The sequence below is a fragment of the Macrosteles quadrilineatus genome, unplaced genomic scaffold (genome assembly GCF_028750875.1).
Source record: "Macrosteles quadrilineatus isolate MER2022 unplaced genomic scaffold, UCM_ALF_1.0 Scaffold_5__1_contigs__length_97177068, whole genome shotgun sequence".
Taxonomy (NCBI): domain Eukaryota; kingdom Metazoa; phylum Arthropoda; class Insecta; order Hemiptera; family Cicadellidae; genus Macrosteles; species Macrosteles quadrilineatus.
In genome coordinates this window covers 62770031-62794525 of record NW_026542598.1, presented here as the reverse complement: position 1 = coordinate 62794525, position 24495 = coordinate 62770031, and the positions used below count along the sequence as shown (strand labels likewise).

General features: G+C 35.6%; 1 protein-coding gene across 1 annotated transcript; it reads right to left on the bottom strand.

Moving 5' to 3' along the window:
• Positions 1-1414: 1414 nt before the first annotated feature.
• Positions 1415-24375, bottom strand: LOC128994391 (pancreatic lipase-related protein 2-like). The gene is made up of 10 exons (XM_054418932.1): positions 24142-24375; positions 23436-23561; positions 21281-21552; positions 18478-18718; positions 16974-17204; positions 16285-16455; positions 14651-14743; positions 11717-11831; positions 4072-4278; positions 1415-1919 (listed from the first exon to the last, which is right to left on the bottom strand). The coding sequence occupies exons 1-10, from the start codon at positions 24260-24262 to the stop codon at positions 1820-1822; spliced, it is 1677 nt and encodes a 558-aa protein (XP_054274907.1). The 5' UTR covers positions 24263-24375; the 3' UTR covers positions 1415-1819.
• Positions 24376-24495: the final 120 nt, after the last annotated feature.

The window sequence follows — 24495 nt, the reverse complement described above, 5'->3', positions numbered from 1 at the left end:
ACTGCCTATCGCCTGATGACTGGGGGCATGAATTTTGAATCTCGCACATATTACTTGACTGCTACTGTTATAAGCCAGTAACTGTAATAGCTATCTAACAAATTAACTCGTCCTTGTTCTAATGTATTGTTTAACTAGATAGGCCTACAGTTGCCGGTGGTCAATTAATTGTTAATAGTGGCACACCGGTGCAAAAAATGGTGAAATTACTATGCCTACTCGTACGTCACTGCGTACCACCGCAGTCACCGTTGCGTACCACTAGTGGTACGCGTACCACAGGTTGGGAAACGCTGCCTTAGACCACAGTGATCACAGAAGATGATTCAAAATTGGCAGAGCATTGATTTTTCTTCAGATGGTTTTTAACTTATTGTGAAGAGATTAAACGGTCGATCACATAGTGGTTGGATCTGGCATTAGTAGTAGTTGAAGAAGTAAGGAACACGGCACTGATATCAAATTTCATTGGCTTAAGCCAAGTCATAATTTTGTATTTTTGTATTCTTTTAAATAAAAAGGAAAGCCATGCAATTTAATTATTTCAGATTAGACATGTCTTTGGCATATTCAATTATTACAGACATGATGATAATTCTTTGGATACTCAATTCACTTCTTATTCCTAAAACTTATAAAAGTTATTGAACCCTGTCGAAAAATAGATTTAACTATCTCTAATTGTAATATTAAAGAGAGGATAATGCTATTTGCTATACTACGACTTTGTGAGATTATTGAATATTTATCACACAAAAGAAAGATTCATTGGGATTTAAGGGCAGATTGTAATACAAAGTAAGCCTATGTCTGTGTCTCTTTATTATAAAACTATACAGAATAAGAGAAAACCTGATAAAGGAAGTGAACTATCCTGAAAATGGATACCTTTCTCTTAAGTAAATCATCAACTATTTTGTAGAATATAACTTAAAAGGATTTAGTTTCACGGTTCCTTAATAAATACCCATAATATTTGATTGAACATTAATAAGTCATTTTTAATATATTTTTTGTACGACTTACAGAGTCGACATTATAAGGTTGGAGTAATAGTTGAATAAACAAACACTGTCAACCACTATGGTTGTATATAAAAGTCCAGCTTTTTTCCACTACAGCTCCTGAGTAAAAACACATACTGTATCCTATGATTGTACACCAAAACTATGGTAGGACATAGCTATATGAGATGGAATTATGTTGGCACTACCTCATTCATTATTGTCATTTTGCTTAATCACTGCTAAGCTAACCAAAGTAAGATAGTTTAGTAAAAGGAGGCACTATTAAAGCTGTCTAGGCACTACATTTATTACTGAGTTATTGTATAGTGATGTTTGGTATTCAATCAGTATCCATCTCTAAAATCCCAAGCGATGTAGGAATCTAGACAATCTGCTGATTCAAAAGGCAACAGTTTCTGAATCAATCTCGAATCATCAACATAGTTTAGAGTCTAGCCTGTAGATATCAGTCAATTACAGAGGGCAATTATTCCTCCAAAAAAGGGACCTGAATGGATCTCTAAGCTTATATCTTTCTACACTTAAAAAAGTTAGTATTCAGGCTGATAAAGGAAGAATTAATGTGCAAGGGAAAGTGCAAAATAATGGAATGGGATAGCAAAATAAGTTTTTATAAGTTTTTTTTTACACTATAGTAATTTATTTTTATTTTTTAATAATCATAGCCACTCAATGCTATGTGTTTTTACCCTTGGCAGACATTAATTTTATCCATGGTAAATCCTGTTAAGAAGACCAACGCCTAAAGTAACGTTTCCACTCTTTAAAATTTAACATCAGGAAGCAAATTGCTACACAACACATTTCTTGAGGCTCAAAGGAACCAAAACCGTGACGAAAGATGAGCCGTCCTTGTTTTCTAGGACAGTGTTCAAGCCACAGTAGTACCACCTACAAAACAATAGTTGCAAGTTAAAAAGGTACATGTGAGAAATGTCTGTTTGCCCTGGGGGTGCTACTAATATTAGTAGCAGAGGGTAACACCTTTGTTTGAACCTGAAAATAAGGCAAGCTAGTTGCACTAAATCAAGAGCAGCTAGTGCACTACATACATTGCACTGTGGTTGTAGTACATAGTGCAGTTGTCAGCACTTGGCAAGCAAGCGAACTGAGAACTCCAAGCTAGATAAAATAGTCAAGCCTCAGGTTCAACCGTAGATAAAAAATCCACAGCCTTTAACTGGTCTTTGACATTTCTCTTGGTCATGTGGATGATTGAAAGCATCAATCATCAAGGCCAAGAGTCAAGGTGGTTAACACTGTTAACAAGAAAGAATAAATCTTCCACAGTCCTGATAAGACATTTCCAATCTCTTACAAAGCTCCCGCAGTGACAAACATATGGGGGGGATCTGAATGCTGTCAGGGAGTAAGCATACCTTAACCTCGCCAATGTTTACGCGCAGTGCAATTTACCAGTGTTACAGTAAAACTCCTGCTACAAACATTTGAGCATGTTAAGCACATGCTAAAACCGTCAAACCCCTCAACAACGCTTATTTCAAGGTGTGTCACTAGCCTAATGGTTAAAATCTCTGACTTTGATGAGAGAGGAACGGTTTTAATCCTCGATATATCCACAAAAGATATATCCACTCGATATATCCATGCTGAAAAATTTCAGCATGTTGATTTTCCAATTTCTACTATGTCTGTTGTTCTGCACCTATCTCTATATCCACTCTCTCACAGGGATTTCAACTAATCCACTTGCAAAAAATTTGTAACATTTTAAGTAAAAGAGATGCTCCCAACTCTGTCTGCTCTATCCGTGGAACATGGAAGTAGGGAATAAATTAAACGAATAACAAATACGCCACCGAAGAGGTTTTAAACGAAGTATTGTAAGAAGCTATCCCAAATGATTAAACAATATCTCACCCCTACTTTTCTTCAATCATTTTCTGGTGATGATGAGGCACGATAGCCAAGAGGTAAAATATTCTGGCCTGAGCCAGGAAAACGAACTTGGGACACAAAAGCGGGAAACTCGATTCACACGTCCTACGATCCTGCAAAAACCATTATCGTCTACCGCGTTCAAGAAAATATCCGCATAGTCGCTTACATAATCGTGGCAAAATGTAAAATATATTTCACGATCAAGTAGCCATCGTTAGCGTTTCCCCTGGTGATGGAAACTCTTAATCATTTTCCGTGATTGCAACCAAATCATGAATAGATGGGCAAGTAGACATGATTAACATCTCCTGCAGTCATGGAAACTTGTCTTTGCGATCGTGACAAAATCTTGTACATCTTCCATGGTTCGTCATCATCATCTCCCACAGTCAAGGACAACGTAATCTTTTTCTGCGATTGCAGCAAAATATTGAATATCTTCCTTGGTCTTGTAGACATCATTTTCGTCCACGGTCTCGGAAAATCATAGGCCTAATGTCCTTCACAATCGCAGCGAAAGCTTGAATTTTTCTATTGAGAAATCTTTCCAGACACGTTCTGCTATCGCAAAGTTATGCTTGTCACAACTTGGCCTTCTTAATATTTCATTCAATGATGAATCATTCTAGGGTTCTATTTCCCCTAAAAGTGAGCAACCAAAACATTTGCATTATGAATGACTTCTTTAATACCTCCTATAGTACAATATTTTTATTTAAAGTTAGTATATGAGAAATCTTGTTAGTATTGTATTCTAGTAAGCTAGTATTGTAGTATTGTAATATCTAGGATACTGGTCTGATCTTAAAAACCAGTTGCTTTTTAAAGGTTGAAAACTAGATAGATATCCGTTTTTTTTTAATTGACCATTGAGCTTTCAACAAAAGGCGAAGATGAGTGTTAAATGGAATTGGAATAGATGATTACTTTTTTGATGACTTCGACCAGCTGCTTTTTTAGCCAGGCTCCAATGATTAAGAAATGGATCCAATTTAAAACCATTCAAAACCTACCGACTATTCTTAGGGTCAAACTAGCGACCATCTAATTACCAGGCAAGCAGATACCTAGCTAATGAACCTTTCTTCACCTACTCACAGAGTAATTTTGTCAGACTTAATAAATCGGTGACAGAGCTTACCTGTTGCCGTGCAGGTCAGCGACTGAAATGGTGTCGATGTAAACTTTGTCCCCGACTGCAGTCTCTGGGGCATCCGGGTTCTGGAACTCCAAGGACCTGTAGCTGAGGTGGGCTTGCAGCACAGGAGTCTCACTGGGGGAAATGGTGTTGTACTTGGCAGCAGCTACACTGTGTAGCTCCAACCCTCCTTGGATAGCGTCCTTCAACCTAAACAATAAAGATCACTTAGCATTTCAGTTTATATCTGAGGACTGGGTTAGCAAAAGAATCTTGAAGTCATGGTCTGGGCTAGACCTTGATTGTTGGGGGCATGGATTCTTTAATTCTGCCGCTAACTTACCAGTGGTGAGGGGGGTATGGAATATATGAAATGATGCCATTTCCAATTAATAAAGTGTCATTTGAGATAGCTAAATAACCAAGAAAGATTGTGTGTGGTAGTAAATCAAGTACAATAATAAAAGTAAATAATTTATTATTTTTAATGTAGGCTAATTGGTAATTATCTTTTTAAACAAAAAATCATACGAACATTTTGAGGATAAATTAAATTTACGAAATCCTATTTCATTCGCAGCACCAAAACAAACAATGAAACTACTGACTATTGGATACTGAAGTTGTATCAATAGTCAAAGATGAAACATAATTACAATTTATTGATTTAAAACCCTCTGAGGTCGAATTTTGTCCCCATTTTTCGCAGAGTATAGTTTGCCATTAGAGCAGTCGGGAAAATGGCGCCCGGTTACCTATACTCGCCATTCAACTGCAAACATTAACTATTTTGATTTTTTGAATTTTTTTTTGTATAGGTTTCTATTTTTGAGCAGCCGGGAAAATGGCGGGCGGCGACCTATACTCGCCATTCGACCGCAAAGGGTTCCTATCCTATGTTTGTGCTCCAATATAAACATAAAGACAATGAAGCAGTGAAGAATGACTAAGTCATTGACACAGTGACACGGGACGGGATGACCGGCAATCGGGAAATGCTGTAACAACCACAGTGCATTATTATCAGCCAGATGGCACTGCATTTCCCAAAACAGCTTGAATTTGCAAAGTGTGATACAGGGCTGGAACAGTTTTAGCGAATTTCCCTATAGGAAAGTAGCTATTACCGTAGGTCTCATGGTAAGACTTAAGCCCGGGACCGATTTACTTTTTCATTTTGATGTCCCCAGAGTCCAAAAACACCATTCGTTCAAATTTTTATATATGTATATATATATATATATATATATATATAGACTTATATATATATATATATATATATACGTCCGTGAACGCGATAACTTGAGTAATTTTTGTCCGATTTTGATGAAATTTGGTTTAAAGGTGTAAAGCTGAATAAACTTGAATGAGTTCGCGAACCAGCATGATCGGACCATGGGAACGGGGCTTTACGGGGGGTTTTATGGGGTAAAAATTGGTTTTTCTCACTTTTGACCCTCAAAACACAAAATTTCCCAATTTCTCTTTAGACCTTTTTAAAGAGCTTAAAAAAACAATTAATTTAGTATATAAAAGTATTTTTGTTCTGTTAATAGTAACGGAGAAAATTAAAAAAATTTTAAATTTAAAATTCCCATGTTATTCTTATGGAGAATATTGTCAAATGTTGTAGTTTGCTTGTTTATGGATATATTTTGTATTTTGATCAAATTTATTTATTTTGTACTAAGCTATCAATATTTTACAAAAACACACTTTATTAGTTTCCTTGTAGCAGCAAACCTAGGTACTCGTTAAACCTAATGTTATTAATATATTTAATTGAAAATCAATTAAGACAAATGGAAATTCGCTTAGTCGGCAGGTTTGCTGCGGCGGGGGTATTTCATTCTACTCTCTTAACCAGAAATAGTTATTTGTGCAACTAGTGAGAAAAGTGAGCAATTGACTCACTCGAGAGAAATCCTTACTCACGAGCCGTAGGCGAGTGAGGAATGGTTTCTCGAGTGAGGCAATTGTACTTTGAACTTGAGTTGCACATTATACTTTTCCTACAGTTACCATAAAACAAATAAATTGGTGAAGAAACATAACCTATTTTTACACAGAAGTGAACTTTTAATATAACATTGTATTGTATGTGAAGTGACAAATACAACAGTACATCAGCTGACCAGCTAATTTACAGCCAGTGCTGCCAACGTATTTCGCGCGCATACGACGTTGCCTGCATGTTACGCGCTCACTATTTCGTGCCTTCACGTTGAAAATCTGGAGTGAGACAAAGTAATTAGAGTGATGAGCGAATTGGCCACTTTGCTTTGTCAAATCAGTGAGAGAACATGTACATTGTTAGGTAACTGTAGGAAAACAATATATGTTCAATACCATAGATCACATTATGTATACAATTTAACTACCTATCCTTTATATTTTTACGCTGAATTTTATTTTATATATTTATTTAATATTCTACAATTAGATAAAATAAATATTTTCCTACAGTTACCTAAAAATGTACATGTTCTCTCACTGATTTGAGAAAGCGAAGTGGCCAATTCGCTCATCTCACTCTAATTACTTTGTCTCACTCCAGATTTGCAACGTGAAGGCACGAAATAGTGAGCGCGTAACATGCAGACAAGGTCGTATGCATGCGAAATACGTTGGCAGCATTAGCTGTAAATCAGATGGTTAGCTGTTGTACTGTTGTATCATTAAATGTCATATTAAAAGTTCACTTATGTGTAAAAATATGTCACGTTTCTTCACCAATTTATTTGTTTTATGGTAACTGTAGGAAAAATATAATGTGCAACTCGAGTGCAAAGTGCAATTGCCTCACTCGAGAAACCATTCCTCACTGGCCTACGGCTCGTGAGTAAGTATTTCTCTCGAGTGAGTCAATTGCTCCCTTTGCTCACTAGTTGCACAAATAACTATTGTCTAAGTCTTTGGGGCAACATTGTCCCCTACATGTCCCTTTCCAATAACTCTATTGTTAAAATATCCATGGATGCTTAAACAATTCTGGAGTGGTACTGCAATCTTAGAAGTATTTTAAAGCCAATAACAATAATAATTACATATGAATATAGGAATCGTTAGGTTCCTGATGAATGTGGGTATATTAGCTACATTTACATTCATCAATAATATTAATCCCCTCACCCAGCTTTGAATGGATGAGCTTTATGGAGTAATGGGGAGAATCAAGAATTATTTCACCCTGGATCTTTCGACAAATGACAAATGACAATTCTTTATTGCACATAACATCTGTTACAATTATTACAAACATAATACACAGACAGGTACATTGTCAAGGTTTCTAACAAATCAAGAATTCTAAATAAAAAAAACTAAAGATTTAGCCAGTAAGGTACAAAAGCTACAGCATGGTGGAACTGTTTGTTAGGTGAGGTAGATAAGAGAATGGGTGTCTGTTGCCAAGAGACGTTGAAAAATTCCTCAAGAGTGTAGTGCAATATGCTTTTTCTGCTAAAACCGTTATGATTTTGTGTGTAAATTTTGCTATGTTTAATTGCTTTTGGAATCTTATTGTAAGTTTTTAACCCCATATACAGAGGACTTATAAATTTTTTTTAATTATGAGTGGGGTATTGAAAAATGTCTTGTCTTCGGGTATTATAATGTTTTAATACTTTTCAATGAAATGGCGACCATACAAAGTAGGTATTTTAAGCCAAGTATGAATGGAGATGAGTGTAGGATGAGTGGCGCGATCTTGTAGTCTTGTTAGTGACTAAGGCAACATATTCCTTAGACACAGCTGTTAATTAATAATATGAGTGATTACTAAGATAATTTTGAAACATACCAGGATTTCCATGAACCATTTTTTAAATTTCAAAAACGTATATTTAAGTCAGAGTTAAAGTTTTAAAATTTCGAAACAATTGTCTACATGATGTTGTTTTGGTGTTATTTGCAAGAGTTCTGATTATTGACTTTTGTTTTTATTAAACTTTGTGGAAATGTGGCTGTCCGCCATAACATAATACCATAGCTTAAAATAGAGTACACATAAGCATAATTATAGCTATTTACATTACAAGTCGAGGCATATAGTTCCAAAAGCAGGTATGTCCAATTTTTGTCAAAATTGAGGTGGCAGCTGTTTATAATACATTGGAAACAGATCTACAAGCCTGTCCAAATGGTTAGTGGCGAAAAAATATATATCCAGACCTTTTTTTGGTATTTACTCAGGGGAGGTATAGAAGAGGCTACGATGACAGCTGAGGGCTTCTTATTAGCTGAGGGAACGCCATTACCGTAACAAAACGGTCGATAGCCATCGGCTTCGGTGGTCTAATGGTTAGCGTGCCGGGTTGATATACTGCAGGTCCCGGGTTCGAATCCCGCCGGTGGCATTAACTTTTTGTCCAAGATTTTTTTATTTTCAGCAAGTTTGGTTGGTTTGGTTTGGTTATTACAGTTTAATTTCATTATTAAGTCATTATAAAATTTTAATTGAGCAATTTCTAGTTTTATTTCATAAACAGAATTATTTTTCCGATTACTATAAACTTTTGTTATATTATTTCTTTATCAGCAAGTTTGGTTAGTTCGGTTAGGTTATGATAGTTTAATTTTGTAATTAAAAATTAATAAAATTGAATTTTAGGTATTTATAATTTTATTTTATGAACAGAACTATTTTTGCGATTAGTAAACCTTCATTGCCAAAGTGCTCTCTACTACAGCGCTGTTCACGGAGGAATTTTGAACTAAATGCCTCATTTGTACCTCCCCTCAGAAAGTCAGACCCCCTTTTTTTCTGTTGAAAACTGCTGTTAGAATCAAATAAAGGTAAATCCATTGACAGTTCAAACCAACAACAGGTATCTCCATTGTAGCCAATCAGAATACAGCTCCTCCCAACAGCTGTTACAGTGAGCTGTTTGCTGCTGTCTGAAATTGATAATACTTATGGTTCCTTCATATCTGTAATGTGTACTTTTTAATATGCAGAACTTATTAACATTTTTAGTAACAGCCTATGTACACATACTAGAACGATTTATATTTAAATTATAGAAGTTAAATTCCACTGTCACTATTGCGGTAGCTGCCCACTCTTGAATCTATAGGACTAATACATTCATGTTAGAAAGTTTATCCTTTGATTATTGATAGATTTAGACATTTCATCCACATTTTAAATGTGTCACCAGTTTTAAAATCGAAATTGACATAATGAATTAAGCCACCAACAGATTGTGCTGATGTAAATTGCTGAATTCTGTCGAATTTGTGAACTTTTTAGGTTTTTGAGTCCAGCTGATACGATTACTTGTAAACATTAGCATAGTTTATGTATGTACTATTGCTGCAAAAAATAAGGTAGAAAATATAATTCTAGACATCAGCACAATCTGTGAATAGGTTCACAGGGCTGTTTTATTTTTTAATAAAAATTGTGCGGCAGCTGGTCCTACTTCAGTTTCCAACAGTTAATGATTTAACATAGCCAATTTCAACCATACATATCCTAGGCTAGATCAATAATTCTGATTGTAATGTAACAATATGTTATAGGCAATATTATGATTTAACACCCAACCCATAAGTTTGGAATTTTGCCGTAAATTAATTTACAAAATAAATCTTTACAGTATACATTTACAGTTCTCCCTACAGCAAATCACTAGAAAATCCATCATTTAGCCTACTAATACTACGCCAGGTACTAATGATAATGTTTCCAAATAATTTAAATGCTTTATTTTGATTCACCAAACCAAAGTTGGCATGATAATCCAGTGACCATCTCAAAAGTAACTTTCATGACCAAGTAAATCCTCTTAATTAAGTTCCAAAAACAAGTAAATCCATTTTTTATTTCCAAATCCAGGTATCTCCAATTTCAAAGTATTTTATTGCAAAATCTGATGTGGAAACACCCATATAATATTATTTTATGATAAACAATGATTTTTTTACTATTTTTTAAGGTTAAAGGACGTATATTGTTTGCTGGCAAGTATGTGACATAGTTTTAGGCTTCTCCTAGAAAATTTGGTTCGGGTGACTTACCTGCTTTTGGTTCTACATGCCTCAGTGTAATAAGAGCGTTTTTACATCACGCAGGTGAATGTTGTGCAACGAGCATAAGCGAGTTGCATAATTCACCTAAGAGATGTAAACACGCTCTTGCGCAACGTGTAACGTACAAGATTTTACCTGACCCGACAATATACATGGGCTTACGTACAATATTTTTCATTATCCATTTCACTCATCGTCTAACAGTAACGTTCTTTTACAAACAAAAGCTAGGTTAGGAAAATACTTTATAGCATTAACAATAACATTCAAGCGCACAGCTGATTTCTAGCGTTGAACGTCGATACCTCCATAGAGGTATATTTTTTTAAGTTAAGCACTCAATGTTATTTAAATGGGTTTCATTACATCACCGAGTGAGTTTTTTTCAACTTTACATCACTCGAGAAGTAAGGAAGTTGTATACATCACGCTTGGGATAGGGAAGTTTAACATGGCGGGTTAGGTAAACATTTTTACATACTTCCAAGGAGGTAACCTGAATTAAAACACTTAAAGCATATCTTGTTGGACTAAGTTTTTTGTTTAGAAAATTAATATGCTCTGTCCATTGTAGTTTACTATCCAAATATATTCCTAAAAACTTTACTACATCTGTGGGCGAGGCATTAGTTTCTGTTTCAGTGGTTGAATTTCTCAATTTGAAAATTAAAACATTAGTTTTATCTTCATTCAAAAGTAAGCCATTTTTAAAAGACCAATTTGCTATTTCTTCAATTGTTTCTTTGACATCATCATGTAACATTTTAACAGTATCTCGTCTCATCAGACTGTTGTATCATCTGCATAAAGGGTAAAGCTACAGATTTCACTTGAAAAATGAAAAGATAAATCATTAATATATATGTGAGGAATAGGAGAGGACCTAGGATTGAGCCTCGCGGAACTCCATAGTTATTATTTGCCTAAGAAGAGTATTTGTTCCCAGAGACGGTTTTAATTACTGTTCTGTGTTTTCTAACGCTTAAGTAAGATTTCAAAAGTTCAATTATTTGTCCATGAAAACCGATTTCTGTAAGTTTTTGAATAAGAATAAAGAAAACTATAAAAAAAAAATTTAAAAAAAGATAAAAGAACCAATGAACCTGGAACCATAGTTTTTTTTTCCTAGGCCGCTAGTCACGAGCCTGGGATTGTTTTTCACATTACTTCAGTCTAGACATAGGGGTTGCGGCATTATCACTTAGATAAAATCCGTAGTAACGTAGTCCCAGTACTAATCTCCAAATGTGATTGAAAAAGTTACCAAGAATGGAACTATGATCATACTATGAAGCTTTTACAAAAGACATAATCGTAATATATGCATATAGATTTATAACATTTTATATTTGTATTGGCAACAGTGATGTAACGGATGATTCAGTTAAATACATTAATACCGTTGGTTGAGCATTAAACCAATCACCGATAGCGTCCTATCCCTCACCTGTCCGTTATGATCCTTCTCTTCTGCCTCAGTTGCCCGCCACCTTGTTCATGTCTGGTCAAATTCACAATTCAAGGTCTACAATATTATCAATTTTGTTTGCATTAGTAACCCAAACCAAACAGTTCCAAACATCAGAGATAGTTTAACAGTTTATGTACTCACTCACAGTACAGCTCAAAAGCTGTGTTCTCATTTCCATGTCTGACAGATAACTGGAAGTATCCTCTCATTGCAGAGGTCCTCTGTGAGACCTTCACTGTAGCGTGGAGTTGCTCCCCTGGAAAAGCAATCATTATTGATGTATTACTTGAATACCGTACCGTTCAGCCGTTCCAATAAATTATTATTATTTTGTCATAGTTCACTTTTGTGTTTGTGATGCTTTTTAACCGACTTCCCCACTACCAACAAAATGAGGAGGTTCTCAATTTGTTTGTGGCGATGTTTTTTTTTTCTATGTATGTTCACCAATTTCTCTGTGATTCTTTTACCGATCAGTGTGGTTCCACCACCAAAATAACCAGGAGAGCTTCTATTTGGTACCTTATATATTATGTTTAAGTATAATATTTGTTTCGGTGAAAAATTCTGAAAACCTTAAATATTCAACATTCATTTTGTTTACATTTGTGCAGATTGTTTACATTTGAGCAGAGAAGGCAATAAATAATAATAACATTCCTACAGCTGTTAGTTAAAACCATTTAAATGAAGCTACAGACAGTTTCTTCATGAAACAGTTGCTTCATATGGATTATTAAACTATTTCTTGCCATGGAGACTAAATAAGTTACATTGAAAAAATGCATTTTGTTTTGGTGACTATAAAAAAGGTATTTCAACGTTTGACCTGATTTGTGTATGATTCTGTTTTGAGTATTGAATGTTCTGACTTATAAAAACATAGTGAATAGCTGTATGATATTGACAATTTAAGGTGTATTGTGAAAACCAAAGCATTCGTAAAAGAGGTCTAAACATAAATTAGATGCAATTATTCCTTAAACGACATAAGAGGTGTGAGATTGCATAATCGTCAATCGTCTTAAAAGTGTTAAATATTTTTATTACTAAACATGCATTTGAAGACGTGGAGTGTTTATTAATATTCTTCACTGTCTATAATATTATGCCTGCTTCGGAAATGGGAAGCTGATTTGCAATTTCAACTACATCTTGAGCAAACAAAACCACCTACCCCTTACACCACTTTTAGCTGAACCAATCTTTCATACACGTATTTTTCAAAGGTAATATACGTGATAACAACCAATTTTCTACTTTTAAGAGATTTTTTAGTGCTGGTGGCTGAGGAATAACTTTCTTATTGTTCCAAAAGGCTTGAGACATTACTGTATTTCGTTTTATAATGTAGAAGTACACCAATTGCAGGAAACGATGTCTGGCATTTCAATGTCTCTAAGAAAGACATTCTTTTTTTTTTCATTAGGCCTAATGTAATGGACAAATCTTTGTTTTTTTTTAAAGGAAAATCCAAAAATTTTAATTTTTATACCCATTGATTATGTAAACTGAACAGGTGACTCAAGCAGTTTAAAAATAATGATTGTTCTGTGGCACTTTTGATTGTTTCAAGCAGTTTTGCTTATCAAAAAACTTCAAGTAATTAATATATAACAAATTATACAGTCACTAAAAATCATGAAATAATTTATTTTTGTAAAAAAATACGACCGACTTCAAAATGCTCTAAAAAGAATGAAATAACTTCAATAAAGTAAACTTTTGTATTAGGCAAGCTCACGTATTTTAAGTCGGCGCGGCTCTATGATGATTTTTGATACAAAATTGAAAGAGTGTGTCCATATTGCAGGTGACTATCTATAACTAAAGGTGTTAATCTGCATGTCTTTTTCATAGTTATGCGTTAAGTGTTATTTTATTACCGTCATCAGAGATCGGCATTATAGTGGTATTAACGAGTATCTTTAAAAAGATTATAACGCATTTAAATGTTTCTAACTTGGAAAAGTAACGTGTTAATACTAAACTAGCTTCTTTTCCCTATCATAATATCAAACTAAATTATTTTTCTATTCATATAGAACATTTGTGTGTGTTATTTTCATAATGCATTTATTCTGAAGTAAACATAAAATACAAGAAAATATTTCCTTTAATATATAAACAAAACAGTTCAGTATGTTTTTTATATATTTATGTTATCCAGCTACAATTGATTGATTTTCAAAATACACACACAATATTTAATTTCAATCATATTTGCATTAGTTTCAATGTTGTCACTATCACATATCTTCAGAGCTCGGTTAGCTAAGGTGTTCAGAACTGCTGATTTCTGCATAGGATGGTGATGGGATTCTGAGTGTAGGTAGCAGTCTGTGTGAGTCTTTTTCCTGTACACCGTATGGCCCAGGTTTCTTAATAACCAGTACATCTAAGAAGGGTAGACATCCATTTTCTTCAGTTTCCATAGTGAATTGTATTTTGGGGTTGATAGAATTAAGGTGCTGTACGAAGGTGTCTAATGAATCTGGTCCATGCGGCCATATTGCAAAAGTGTGGTCAACGTATCTCAGAAAGACTGTGGGTTTTAATTTTGCTGAACTTATGGCTTTCTCTTCAAAATTTTTCATGAACAAATTTGCGATCACAGGAGAGAGTGGCGATAAAAAGACCCGAAGATCGTTTTTCTTTGTCAGTAAAACATTTGTATTATATTTTTTGTTCAGCAGTGTATTATTTTATGTAGATAACATCACTATAACTTTATCTGTAAATTTCAAGACGCTGGAGAGGGAATAGCTGCATATGCCTGAATATTGAAACGTTTGACAATTGAATGTGACTTTAGGTGCGACAACTGTGAACATACAACAGCAAGTGACACATTCTTAAAGATGCAATTTGTGTGTATTTTAAAGCTTGATTTTAACCTAAAAAACTACAGGTTAGATGTAAACATACTGAGGGTAAAGCTTAACCAAACATAGTTTGGCAATTTCTTATCAATTGGTGGACTCCCTAAGTAAGTATGTTGTTTCGTTAATACCATAAATAAGAATAAAGTTTATTCATCATACAAACTATATTCATTGATAATTAAAAACTTACCACAGAATGGAGGGGAGTCTCTAGTGACAAGGAATAAAGGCCCTCGTGCCACTGTTTTGTCTGCTCGGTAGCCCATGATGCCACAACCTGGACCTGAAATCAAATGACAATGATTGGTTTTCTATTGATTAGCCTATCTTGTGCTAATCCAAATTGTACCAAGCTCTACTTTAAATAAAAATTAAATTTCTTTAAATATCCGATTATATATGCCTACACATATTGTCAAAATGGTACACATCTAACAAAATTATGTTGGCTTTTCCGTCTAGACAAAAATTATTTTAAACCGTCTAGAACAATACTCACACGAGTTGATAGTTATACATCAAGCGGGGTTTATGAAGAGTAGATCGACAACTGATCAAATATTTATCTTAAAAGAAATAGTAGCCAATTATTGGGAGTTCAATAAAGAATTTTATGCCTTATTTATTGACTTTCAGAAGGCTTACGACAACATAAGAAGGGACCCATGATAGTGTTGTCAGTACTGTCACATACTAGATTGAGTCTAATGAACCGTCAGCTCTTTAACAATAATGGTGCTTTATCCATACTGCCTATATGTGCCCCACCTTTTTTTATGGTAAAGGAGGGAAAATGCTTTCACACATATAGATGGCCAACCTGTTGTGTGTAACTCCTGAATTGATCAAACCGCCCACTGAAGAACCTCTCTTCCCTGTTGGTCTCATTTCCCCCATCTGTGCTTTTTTCACATCAAGCGTCACAGGTCAGGTCAACATAGGATCCAAGCCGTCAGGGCTCACACTGTTTCTGGCTATAACTATTTTTACAACCTAAACGGTTCAAGGACGATCTCCTAGGTTACAACTTACAAGGTCCATCTGTCCCCGCCCAGAAATAGTTGTGACCTGTCAGAAACTAAGTAATGTAATTATCACCTCTCTGTATTGCCAATTGACCCACAGTTGGAGTAACTGAATCAGTTGCCAGGGCCAAGTTCAGTGTCCTCATTTCTCTTGTTGCCAGCTATCCTGCCAGAGCCAGTAGGTACAGGTACTCTCTTCTCTTCTTGCCTGGCCCTCTCCCCCTACCCACCACTGAACTAATAAATTTCCATCCTCGCCACCGAAGGTTTGACAGGGATGACTCCAGTACCCACCCAGTAGGTTTGGACACTGTTCGTAAAGTGGTCTACCCCGAGGGTGAGAGGCGCATCCTGTATACCTCCTTGTTGAGCGTGTCTGTCCATTCTTCCGTACCATACAGCAGTAGGCCTATCTACGAATCACCATAGCGGCCTAGTAAACTGTACAGAAAGTCTGAATCCAGCCAGCTGAGCATGCTCTCCACCATGATCCAAAGGCACAAATGCTTAATCTGCTTCTTGGTCACAATCTCACAAATCACAAATCTTAAACACAATCTTGGTTTAGATTATATACATTTTTATGTACTTTAAGTTAATTTGATAACTTGAATGATGCTGATCTAAAAGTTATTAATACTGCGCTAACATTTACTTGCTGCTAACATTAGCCCTGTCTGATCGAGGCTATAACATGAGTTGTTCTATAAAGCTGGTGATGGCTTGTAATCTGAATGGCTAAAAAAAATAAACTTAATCAATTTTGGGTATTATTCAGTTGTATGGTTGGCTACCCTACCTGTAGTGTTGACATCACATCTGGTAGGGAAACACTCTGCATGTTGGAAAGCATCAGGGCCTCCTGGGCAGCGGAAGGCTGAGAACTGACAACCTTCTGTGGTAATACTCTCCAGGAACAGCTGATGAGCTCTGGCGTGATTGCAGACGACACTCGAGTTTACATGACCTTCTGTAATGCAAAACACATTGATTAGCGGGTGATTGTCATCATATTTCATTTCCATTCTGGGTTATCATTTTGATTTTTTCTTGCTGGTGAATATTAAACTTCATCTTATTTAATGTTTTGGATGTTTTGGATAGTTTAGTTAAGACTTTTTAAGTTTCTTGTTAACATTTTCCATTTTACCATACAGAATGAATGGATTATCAAAATATCTTGAAAAAGACTTTAGCTTTATTGCTGAAAGTAGTTTAAGGTCATGCATTATTGTCGCTTTCACGTTGCTCATAATTCACTTTAGGAGTAGAGCTTATGACAGGGATATTGTTGTAAATGTCTGCGTCTGTGGAACAATCTCCATAAAAATATGATCTCCAAATTCAGCTTATATGTGGTAATATAAATACTGTTTTCTGGGACAATATATTGGTTAAGTGCAATATATGTATATTGGTTGGCCCTGAATTTGCCTTTTGAAATTTAGGATTTTTTATTTCTTTTTAATTTTTATTGGCAACACTTACCAAAGTGGCTGACTATCAGTGAAGCTCTGACAAAAGCACAGCCCGGCTGGTTCTGGCCTCCGTTGGGGAAGTAGTCTACGTGTCCTAAAGGGCTATAGAGACCGAAGCCGTCAGGCCAAAGTTTAGCAGCGTCTGTGTGAATGATGTCCACAAAGCTGGCATCGTCTCGGTTAAGAGGAGGAAATGACGCTCCCGTCGATTGTCGAAACAACGGAGAGGCAGGGTCCAAACCTGGGCAACACTGACAACACAATCACTTGCATTACAGACTTAACAATCTACAGTAGAACACAGAGAAGTAAGATACAGAAGAAACTTGCTTATGGGATGATAAGGAAGAGCCCGAATGTTGAGCAATGTGCGGAAAGTTTTATTGCACAAGGGCTACACACAAGGGCTTTTATTGCATAGGGCTACTGTGAGCGTTATAGTACATGAAGGCTAGGAGGGCAGTGTTGGGCTTTGCTACCTACTTTTGCTAGACACCACTTAAGTGTACCATTGAATGTTTCCTATGTAGCATATGCTGTAATGCACAGTGCATACAATTAAGATATATTTGCAAAAAAGAATGCAGCTAGTACTTTTTATTCCACTTAATGGAAAAGTGTGTTAATTAAGAAGCAATAACTTGGTTGATTTAAAGAAAATGTTGCTTTTCTAGAATAATTTTACTTTACGTTTAAGTTTTTACGTTTTTTTTACGTTTACTTTTCATGAAGTTGGTCAGTTAGTATAGGCCTAGTTTAGTTTCAATTACATTTTGTGAAGTCAATTAGTAAACTAGGTAGCTGAAAGATTATTTGAATAGTTGTCGATAGAACTACTTTTTTATTTTGTGATTCAGGACAGTAAGGATCAAGGATGGAACAAACCAATTCCACAACTATAGTTTGGTCGCTTAGAAAGCAAGCTCCTCTAGCATTGGTTAGCATTAGCGCGCAAGTCGCTTTCTAAACGACCGAACTATAACTAATTTTGAATTTAGTTTGTGACCATTCAAGCTCAACGTAATTTTACACTATATATTGAATAAAGAATGTTTTGACTTTGACTTTGAACTGGATAGGGTGAATAGAAACCTTTACCTCAAGAACAAAGGCAATAAAAATAGGTAATTACTACAATTCAAGTTTTTGAAGCTAGATAACAGAAAAAATATAGCTACTATACTACAAAGACAGGACTTAAAACTGATTTATCATCAATGTCTTGAGTAAACTTTCCCAGCCTGCAAAATTAGTCTATAGTCTATCCGCTTCCTTCCCCCGTGGTTGTACTATTGAACTTAGGCATGTTTAAATATTATCTACTTATCAAAAGAGTTGTCGGAAGTATCCTTCTCAGATCCTTACACCACACTGAGCTCTTGGCTGTGTCTTTCAGGTTATCCCATCCACATTGGGTGTTTTCTTTAATATAGACTAATCTAGTGCTGAGAGGAAAAGCGTTACAATTATAACATCATACAAAAGCATAAACTTAACATTATGCAAATAAATACCAGAAATCCTTCCGATGTGTATTCCCCGTTGTTGCACGGCACGTCCTGCAAACCCAGCTACATGAGCTCCCAGACTGAACCCTATGATGTGTATAGACGCAGGGTCTGCTCCTAGAGACACAATGTCTGCCAGCAACAGGGCCAGCTGTCGACCAATCAGCTGTGTGTTGGCAGCAGCAATGGGGTATGATGGGCCTGCAGCACCTTTCTGCCAATCCACCATGATCACATTGCAATCCTCCTGAAACATTAGGTGAAAAACGTAACTAATCTGTAAAAGTGTAAAGGTGATGAAATATTTTAGGATTTCAAACAATCATGAACGTCATTTTGGCTTTTAAACTTTTGAGTCCATTCATGCATAGTACACTCACACCTAACTTTTCTCCACCCGCTCAGCAAGTTTTCTCATAAATTTCTCCTGCACTACTGTAACAGATAATGCTTCAAAATTTACTCTTGGTGGGTGGACAATAATGGTGGCTGTCTTACAAGGCTTTAGCATAACCCTTATCAATGGCTTCAGAGGTTGGCATAGCTGTATCCATTTTGGCTTTAACTGCTCATGCTCACTTAGTGTGCTTACTGAAGAAGGATTGAAGGTTGAAAGAACAGGCATTTTATGTCCTAAAGGTATCTTCAAAAAATGGAATAGGTTCTAGGTTGATATAGTAGTTAGAAGTCTAAACTGAAATATTTTGTCAATTTTTAGGTCCAACCACTCAGATCAATGACTTTATATTAAATTATACTTTTTTGGAAAGGGTCGCTAAGCCAGCTTAGAATTTAGAATGAAGAAAACATGGAATCGCTAAATTATCTTTCGAAGTAAAATAAATAGTCAATTTCAATCTATTAATATCCAAGCAGTCTTCTTTTCACAGTCATAACTCGATAACGGCTGGATGGATTTTAACGTTTGAGGTGTCAAATTAAAGGTATTTTCACTTAGATGTGCAAAGACGTCTCAGAATATTATGAAAGGGAATCACGCTTTGGCACGATGGCGCTATTGGTTGACATTGAATCAAACTCAATTCATTTTGTTTACAAATAAACATATGTACATAGTGGTGGTAGTTTGAAATAGTGGTTAACCAACCAAAGACATCAGGACTTTACTTCCAGAGCGGAGCCAGAATTTATATTTTTAATTTAACAGTTCGCTGCTACGGACGTTCCGGAACGTCAGCCAGGCCACGGCGCCAGGAGCTAGGAACGTTCCGAATTGTTGTTTAACAATGGATCAGCCATGGATCAGCCAGCTCGTCACGAGCGTCCTATATTTCTTTGCAGCTCGTGGGGATCGGCAGCAATGTTACGCAGCGGCAAGCGTTGGTTCAGCTCCTGGCGCCGTCCCGGCATCTAGCGCTCAGCAGCGAACAAGTTAACATCTGCTTACTAAGTCTGGTAAAGTGGTAAATAAATAAAGATTTTCAAACTAGACTTGGCAACTAATTGTTTGTAATAGTTTTATTGATTTACCTTGTATCATATTTTACCAAATTATCATGTAGTTTTGGTTACAGTTAGGTATGAGGAAGTGAATGTTTAAAAGTGCTTATTCACAGTGCAGTCACCTTACCTTACCATTTTATCATGTAATTTACAACGTGTATCAAAAACTTTTTGTGAAGTGTTGCTTTCTGTTATTTGGTTAACTTTCATATTTTATTTGAATTTAAAATCAAATGCCACCTATAAGACGAAGAACTGCGATTGGCCGGGAACATGAACGTGAACGCTTGCAACACCCTCCCAGATTGGCGGATGGAACAAGAGCAGCAGTAGACCTCGGGGGTGATAAATCCAACCTCCGACAAACGAACATTAAATGTTTACATTGTGGTGGCTTACATTTTAAGCAAGAAAAGACCACCTGAGACAGTTAAGTTTTTACTATTTGTTGCTATTAAGGAAAGATTTTATTATCTCATTTGCGGAATTCACCATACTTAAGGAACTTATTGGAAACTCCTAATCTAAAACAGGGCTGCGAGACTTACATCCAGAAATTATTTTGATAACATTTATCAATACAATTCCCCCTTTGCCATTCTTACCTCCAAAGCTCATTTAGATGAGAGGATCACAAATGGGATCTACAATATCAAAATATGACTCTTTTTACCACCGAGTAGGTTCTCTAATTCCTCTTAAATATGCACAGATTTACATATGTACGACATTGACACCGGAACCCAAGAGCGCATGAAACAAAATTCAAACAAAAATATATTGCAAATATCATGCGGGAAATAGGGCCACACCTTGAAAACACCATCACATTTGTCCAATCTTTTAAGACTGTGGCAAAAATTTGTAGGGACAAGAGCTCCGAGAAGCCAATTGAGATTCTTGCGTACATAATAAAAGACAAAGGTCAGAACAATGATGCTACCTGTACAGATGTCTCAGCTATTTCTAGAGGTGAAAACAGAAAACCACCTGACCTGAGGAATCTTTTTTTAATAATAATGATGTCATACGAGTATTCTATTTAGATCCGTCGTTAGATACACTTCCTTACCCTCTTCTGTTTCCAACCGAAGACTGACTTTGGTTGGGACTCCTTATAAAATGTACGTGTACATTGTTGTTTATGCTTTCCTTCTTTATTTTTTTACAAGCTGCAGGTTTGCTCGATTTTGAGCAACGGGTCATCTAGGAATAACTACCTGCAATAGTAACTAAACAATAAATACTCAATTTATTTAAATAGCTTCTATACATTACATTTAGTACACTATTTTATGAACTAGGCCTATCTAACAATTAGCGAATCAAGAATTAATTTACTTGCCATTTTCAAGAACATGGTGACATAGTTGCGTGCAGCTTTGTGTTTGGTGTTGCCTTTGAAGCCATGAGCCACAATCTTGGTGGGTTTACTAGCGTCGAAGGAAGAGTTGACGATTGATTGCCGCTTGTCACCGTACGTCAACTCCTCAGGCTCCATAGGAACGGCTGTGGTTCTGGTAAACAACAGAAACTTTGTATCCACATCATCAGGAGATTGAGGGTTCTTTTTGAGTGGAGATGTTGTCTTTGCTCTTGCAAAACAGCCGACTATGTCTGAAAAAAGGATTTACCAGTAAGTTTTCAGAACAGATGAAGTTTATATATTTTATTGATGCATACATTGTATAGTATATATCTTTTTTGACCATCCACTAAGAGTGATAAAAACCTTCAGATTATTGTACTTGGACCTTCTATATATTATTATCAAAAACATATAAAAAAATAACAAAAAGAATATCTTCTTGAAACTAGGTTCCAGTGTCTTTGGTAACTGGCTTTGTTCATAGAATGAAGTCTGAACAATATCCACCAGGCGAAGTTGTCACAGGGCAATCATTAACCACCTATGGTTCATAGTCCGACACTTAGCGGCACAGTTACATAACAATCAATGCTCCTTTTAACCTACTAGTTTCTAAAATTGGATATTTCACAATAGACAATAACCAAACAGTAAAACCACCCAACTGATCAGAAAATATTTCAAGAGTTTTCATTTAATGGTTCCTGTTTGATCATTTTTTACCTAAACACAGATTTTTATAGAGGTTGGCGGCCTTTTTAGCGAATTTCCCTATAGGGCAGTAGCTATTACCTACCGGTAAGACCTAGGCCCGGGACCGATTTACTTTTTCATTTTGATGTCCCCAGAGGCCAAAAACACCATTCGTTCAAATTTTTGTATATGTATATAGCCTATCTATATATAGATATATGTGTGTCCATCCGTACGATAACTTGAGTAATTTTTTTTCGATTTTGATAAAATTTGGTTTGAAGGTGTAAGGCGGGATAAACATGAATTAGTTCGTAAACCAGCATGATCGGACCATGGGAACGGGGTTTAACGGGGGGTTTTATGGGGTAAAAATGGGGTTTTCTCATTTTTTACCCTTAAAACTCACGACCTTTTTAAAGAGCTTAAAAAAAAAAACAAAAATAATTTAGTATTTTATCATAGTGTTTTTGTAAGATAATTGGTTACGGAGAAAATTTAAAAAATTGTTAATTAAAAATTCCTATGCTATTCTTATGGAGAATATAATATGTTGTAGTTGGCTTGTTATGGATAAATTTTTATTAAAATTGACGTTTTCATTTATTTCATACTAAGCTACTGATATTTTAATAAGAAACATTTTATTAGTTTCCCTGTAGCAGCTAACCTAGGTAAGTTTACTCGTTAAACATAAATGTTAATTTAATAGATTAATAATTAAAAATCAATCTAGGCAAATGGAAATTCGCTAAGTCGGCAGGTTTGCTGTAGCAGGGGTTAACCTTGCATTTGCCGGTATGCATAGGCTTAGGTCTTGTGTGTAAAATTTATTTAGAAATGCACCGGTGGGTAAAGCCGGTATAGTACTAGGGTGAATTGTACTGATAAAATTTAGTGGCAGGTACAGTACCATGATCTGAACCCCTGATATCGCTGCTTTGGGCCCTAAAGTCCTTGGCGTTACCTACTTACCTAAGATTTTTTTGAGATTGAGATAAACGATTCCTTTTTTTAGTATTGATAACCTTCAATTTCTATATGTTAAATAATGTTTTATACAATATTGTACACGTAGGCGTAAATAGGATGATCCTAAGGGAGGAGTTATACTGGTGGTGGGAGGGGGAAGTCGGAGAATATTTAGACATATAAAAGAGATTTATAGAAAAAAATTAATTGTAAAAAATCACTTTTTAAGGTCAAGGGGGGGGGGTTCAAACCCCTAACCCTCAGTCAGTGGCATATCCAAGGGGGGGATATGCCACTGACTGTACAAACCAATACTAATATAGCTCACTTTTATGTGGAACAGCATTTCGAACCTCCCTAGCGACTTGTAAGTATGCTATTTAAAATATTTAGAAAACTTCTTTAAAAAGATGTTCATAGTTCAATGTCCCATGTCCAGAGTCAAAGTTATTATCAGATGTCTCACCATAACATATTTCCTTCCGCGATCGTCTTCTTTCTTGAACCCATTCTTGTCTCCGATGTATCCTTTCAAGAATAATTGCTCCCATAGATGCTGCTCTTTTGCCAACATGAATACTTGGGTATTTTTCTGGAAGTGTTAGTTATTTTTATTTAACAATCAGACAGACATTGGAATAGGCCTACACTTTCCAGAGCAACCCTAGGATACAGTGGTATTTGTTTACAAACAAAGTTAGTCAAACGAATTGTCACTTTAGACTTACTGTATTAATTATAATTGATTATATTGTGCATATTTAAAAGCAACTCAATAGTAGCCTAAATAAACATTGCAGTAAAAATTCAACTTTAACACCATCACAGATAGAAGTTTTCAAAACACAAAATTTTGATGAAAAATGTAAATGATGCATACCTTTTAACAATCTATCAGGGCTGTTTTATGACCATGGTTAACTTAGCTAATGCAATATTTAATTGTCAACTTTAGTTCAATAAAATGATTTGAGTTCGTTAACCTTGTAATAATATACAGGAGAGCCAATATGTTTTTCTTTGGTTGTATGTACCTATAGAAAAATAAAGTATTCATAGATGTAACTTATCTATAAAAACAGATCAAGGACGCTGACATTCTCTTCTTAAAGATTGTGTTTTATGACCTAGAAAATATTGTTATATGATAATAAAATAACTATAAATCATACCTTCAATTTCTGTTTGAAGAGATGACGATAATGCTAATGCTGTGCTTGCAAATTGCCCGCCAGAGATGATTTTCAAACCTAACCCCAAAATAATTAAAACGGCTAAAGTAAACACAGCCATATCAGCTGATAGTCAGCTGTTCTGTTGCACAGTCGACAGAATAAGGTCTATGTCCTCTAGATCTCGCGTCCGCGTCCTTCTTCTACCTACTGACTCGTCCGTGCCTGCCTTATGCAACAGATTACATACTACTTTCTCTTTCTACTTAGACCAGTCTTAAAATTTCACTGCTAACACGGTAACACACATCTGCTCATAACAAAAGTGTGTGGTCCATCTTGTCCTTCGAGCGT

Bases quoted from the DNA above. Each gene is read 5' to 3' on its own strand.
- LOC128994391 (XM_054418932.1), bottom strand. From the start codon at position 24,262: ATGGCTGTGTTTACTTTAGCCGTTTTAATTATTTTGGGGTTAGGTTTG. The intron at 18,719-21,280 runs GCAAGTAAATTA...CTAATGTTTCAG, and splicing joins TCACCATGTTCTTGAAAATG to GAGGATTGCAATGTGATCAT. The intron at 11,832-14,650 runs GTAAGTTTTTAA...TTGCTTTTCCAG, and splicing joins AGACTCCCCTCCATTCTGTG to GGGAGCAACTCCACGCTACA.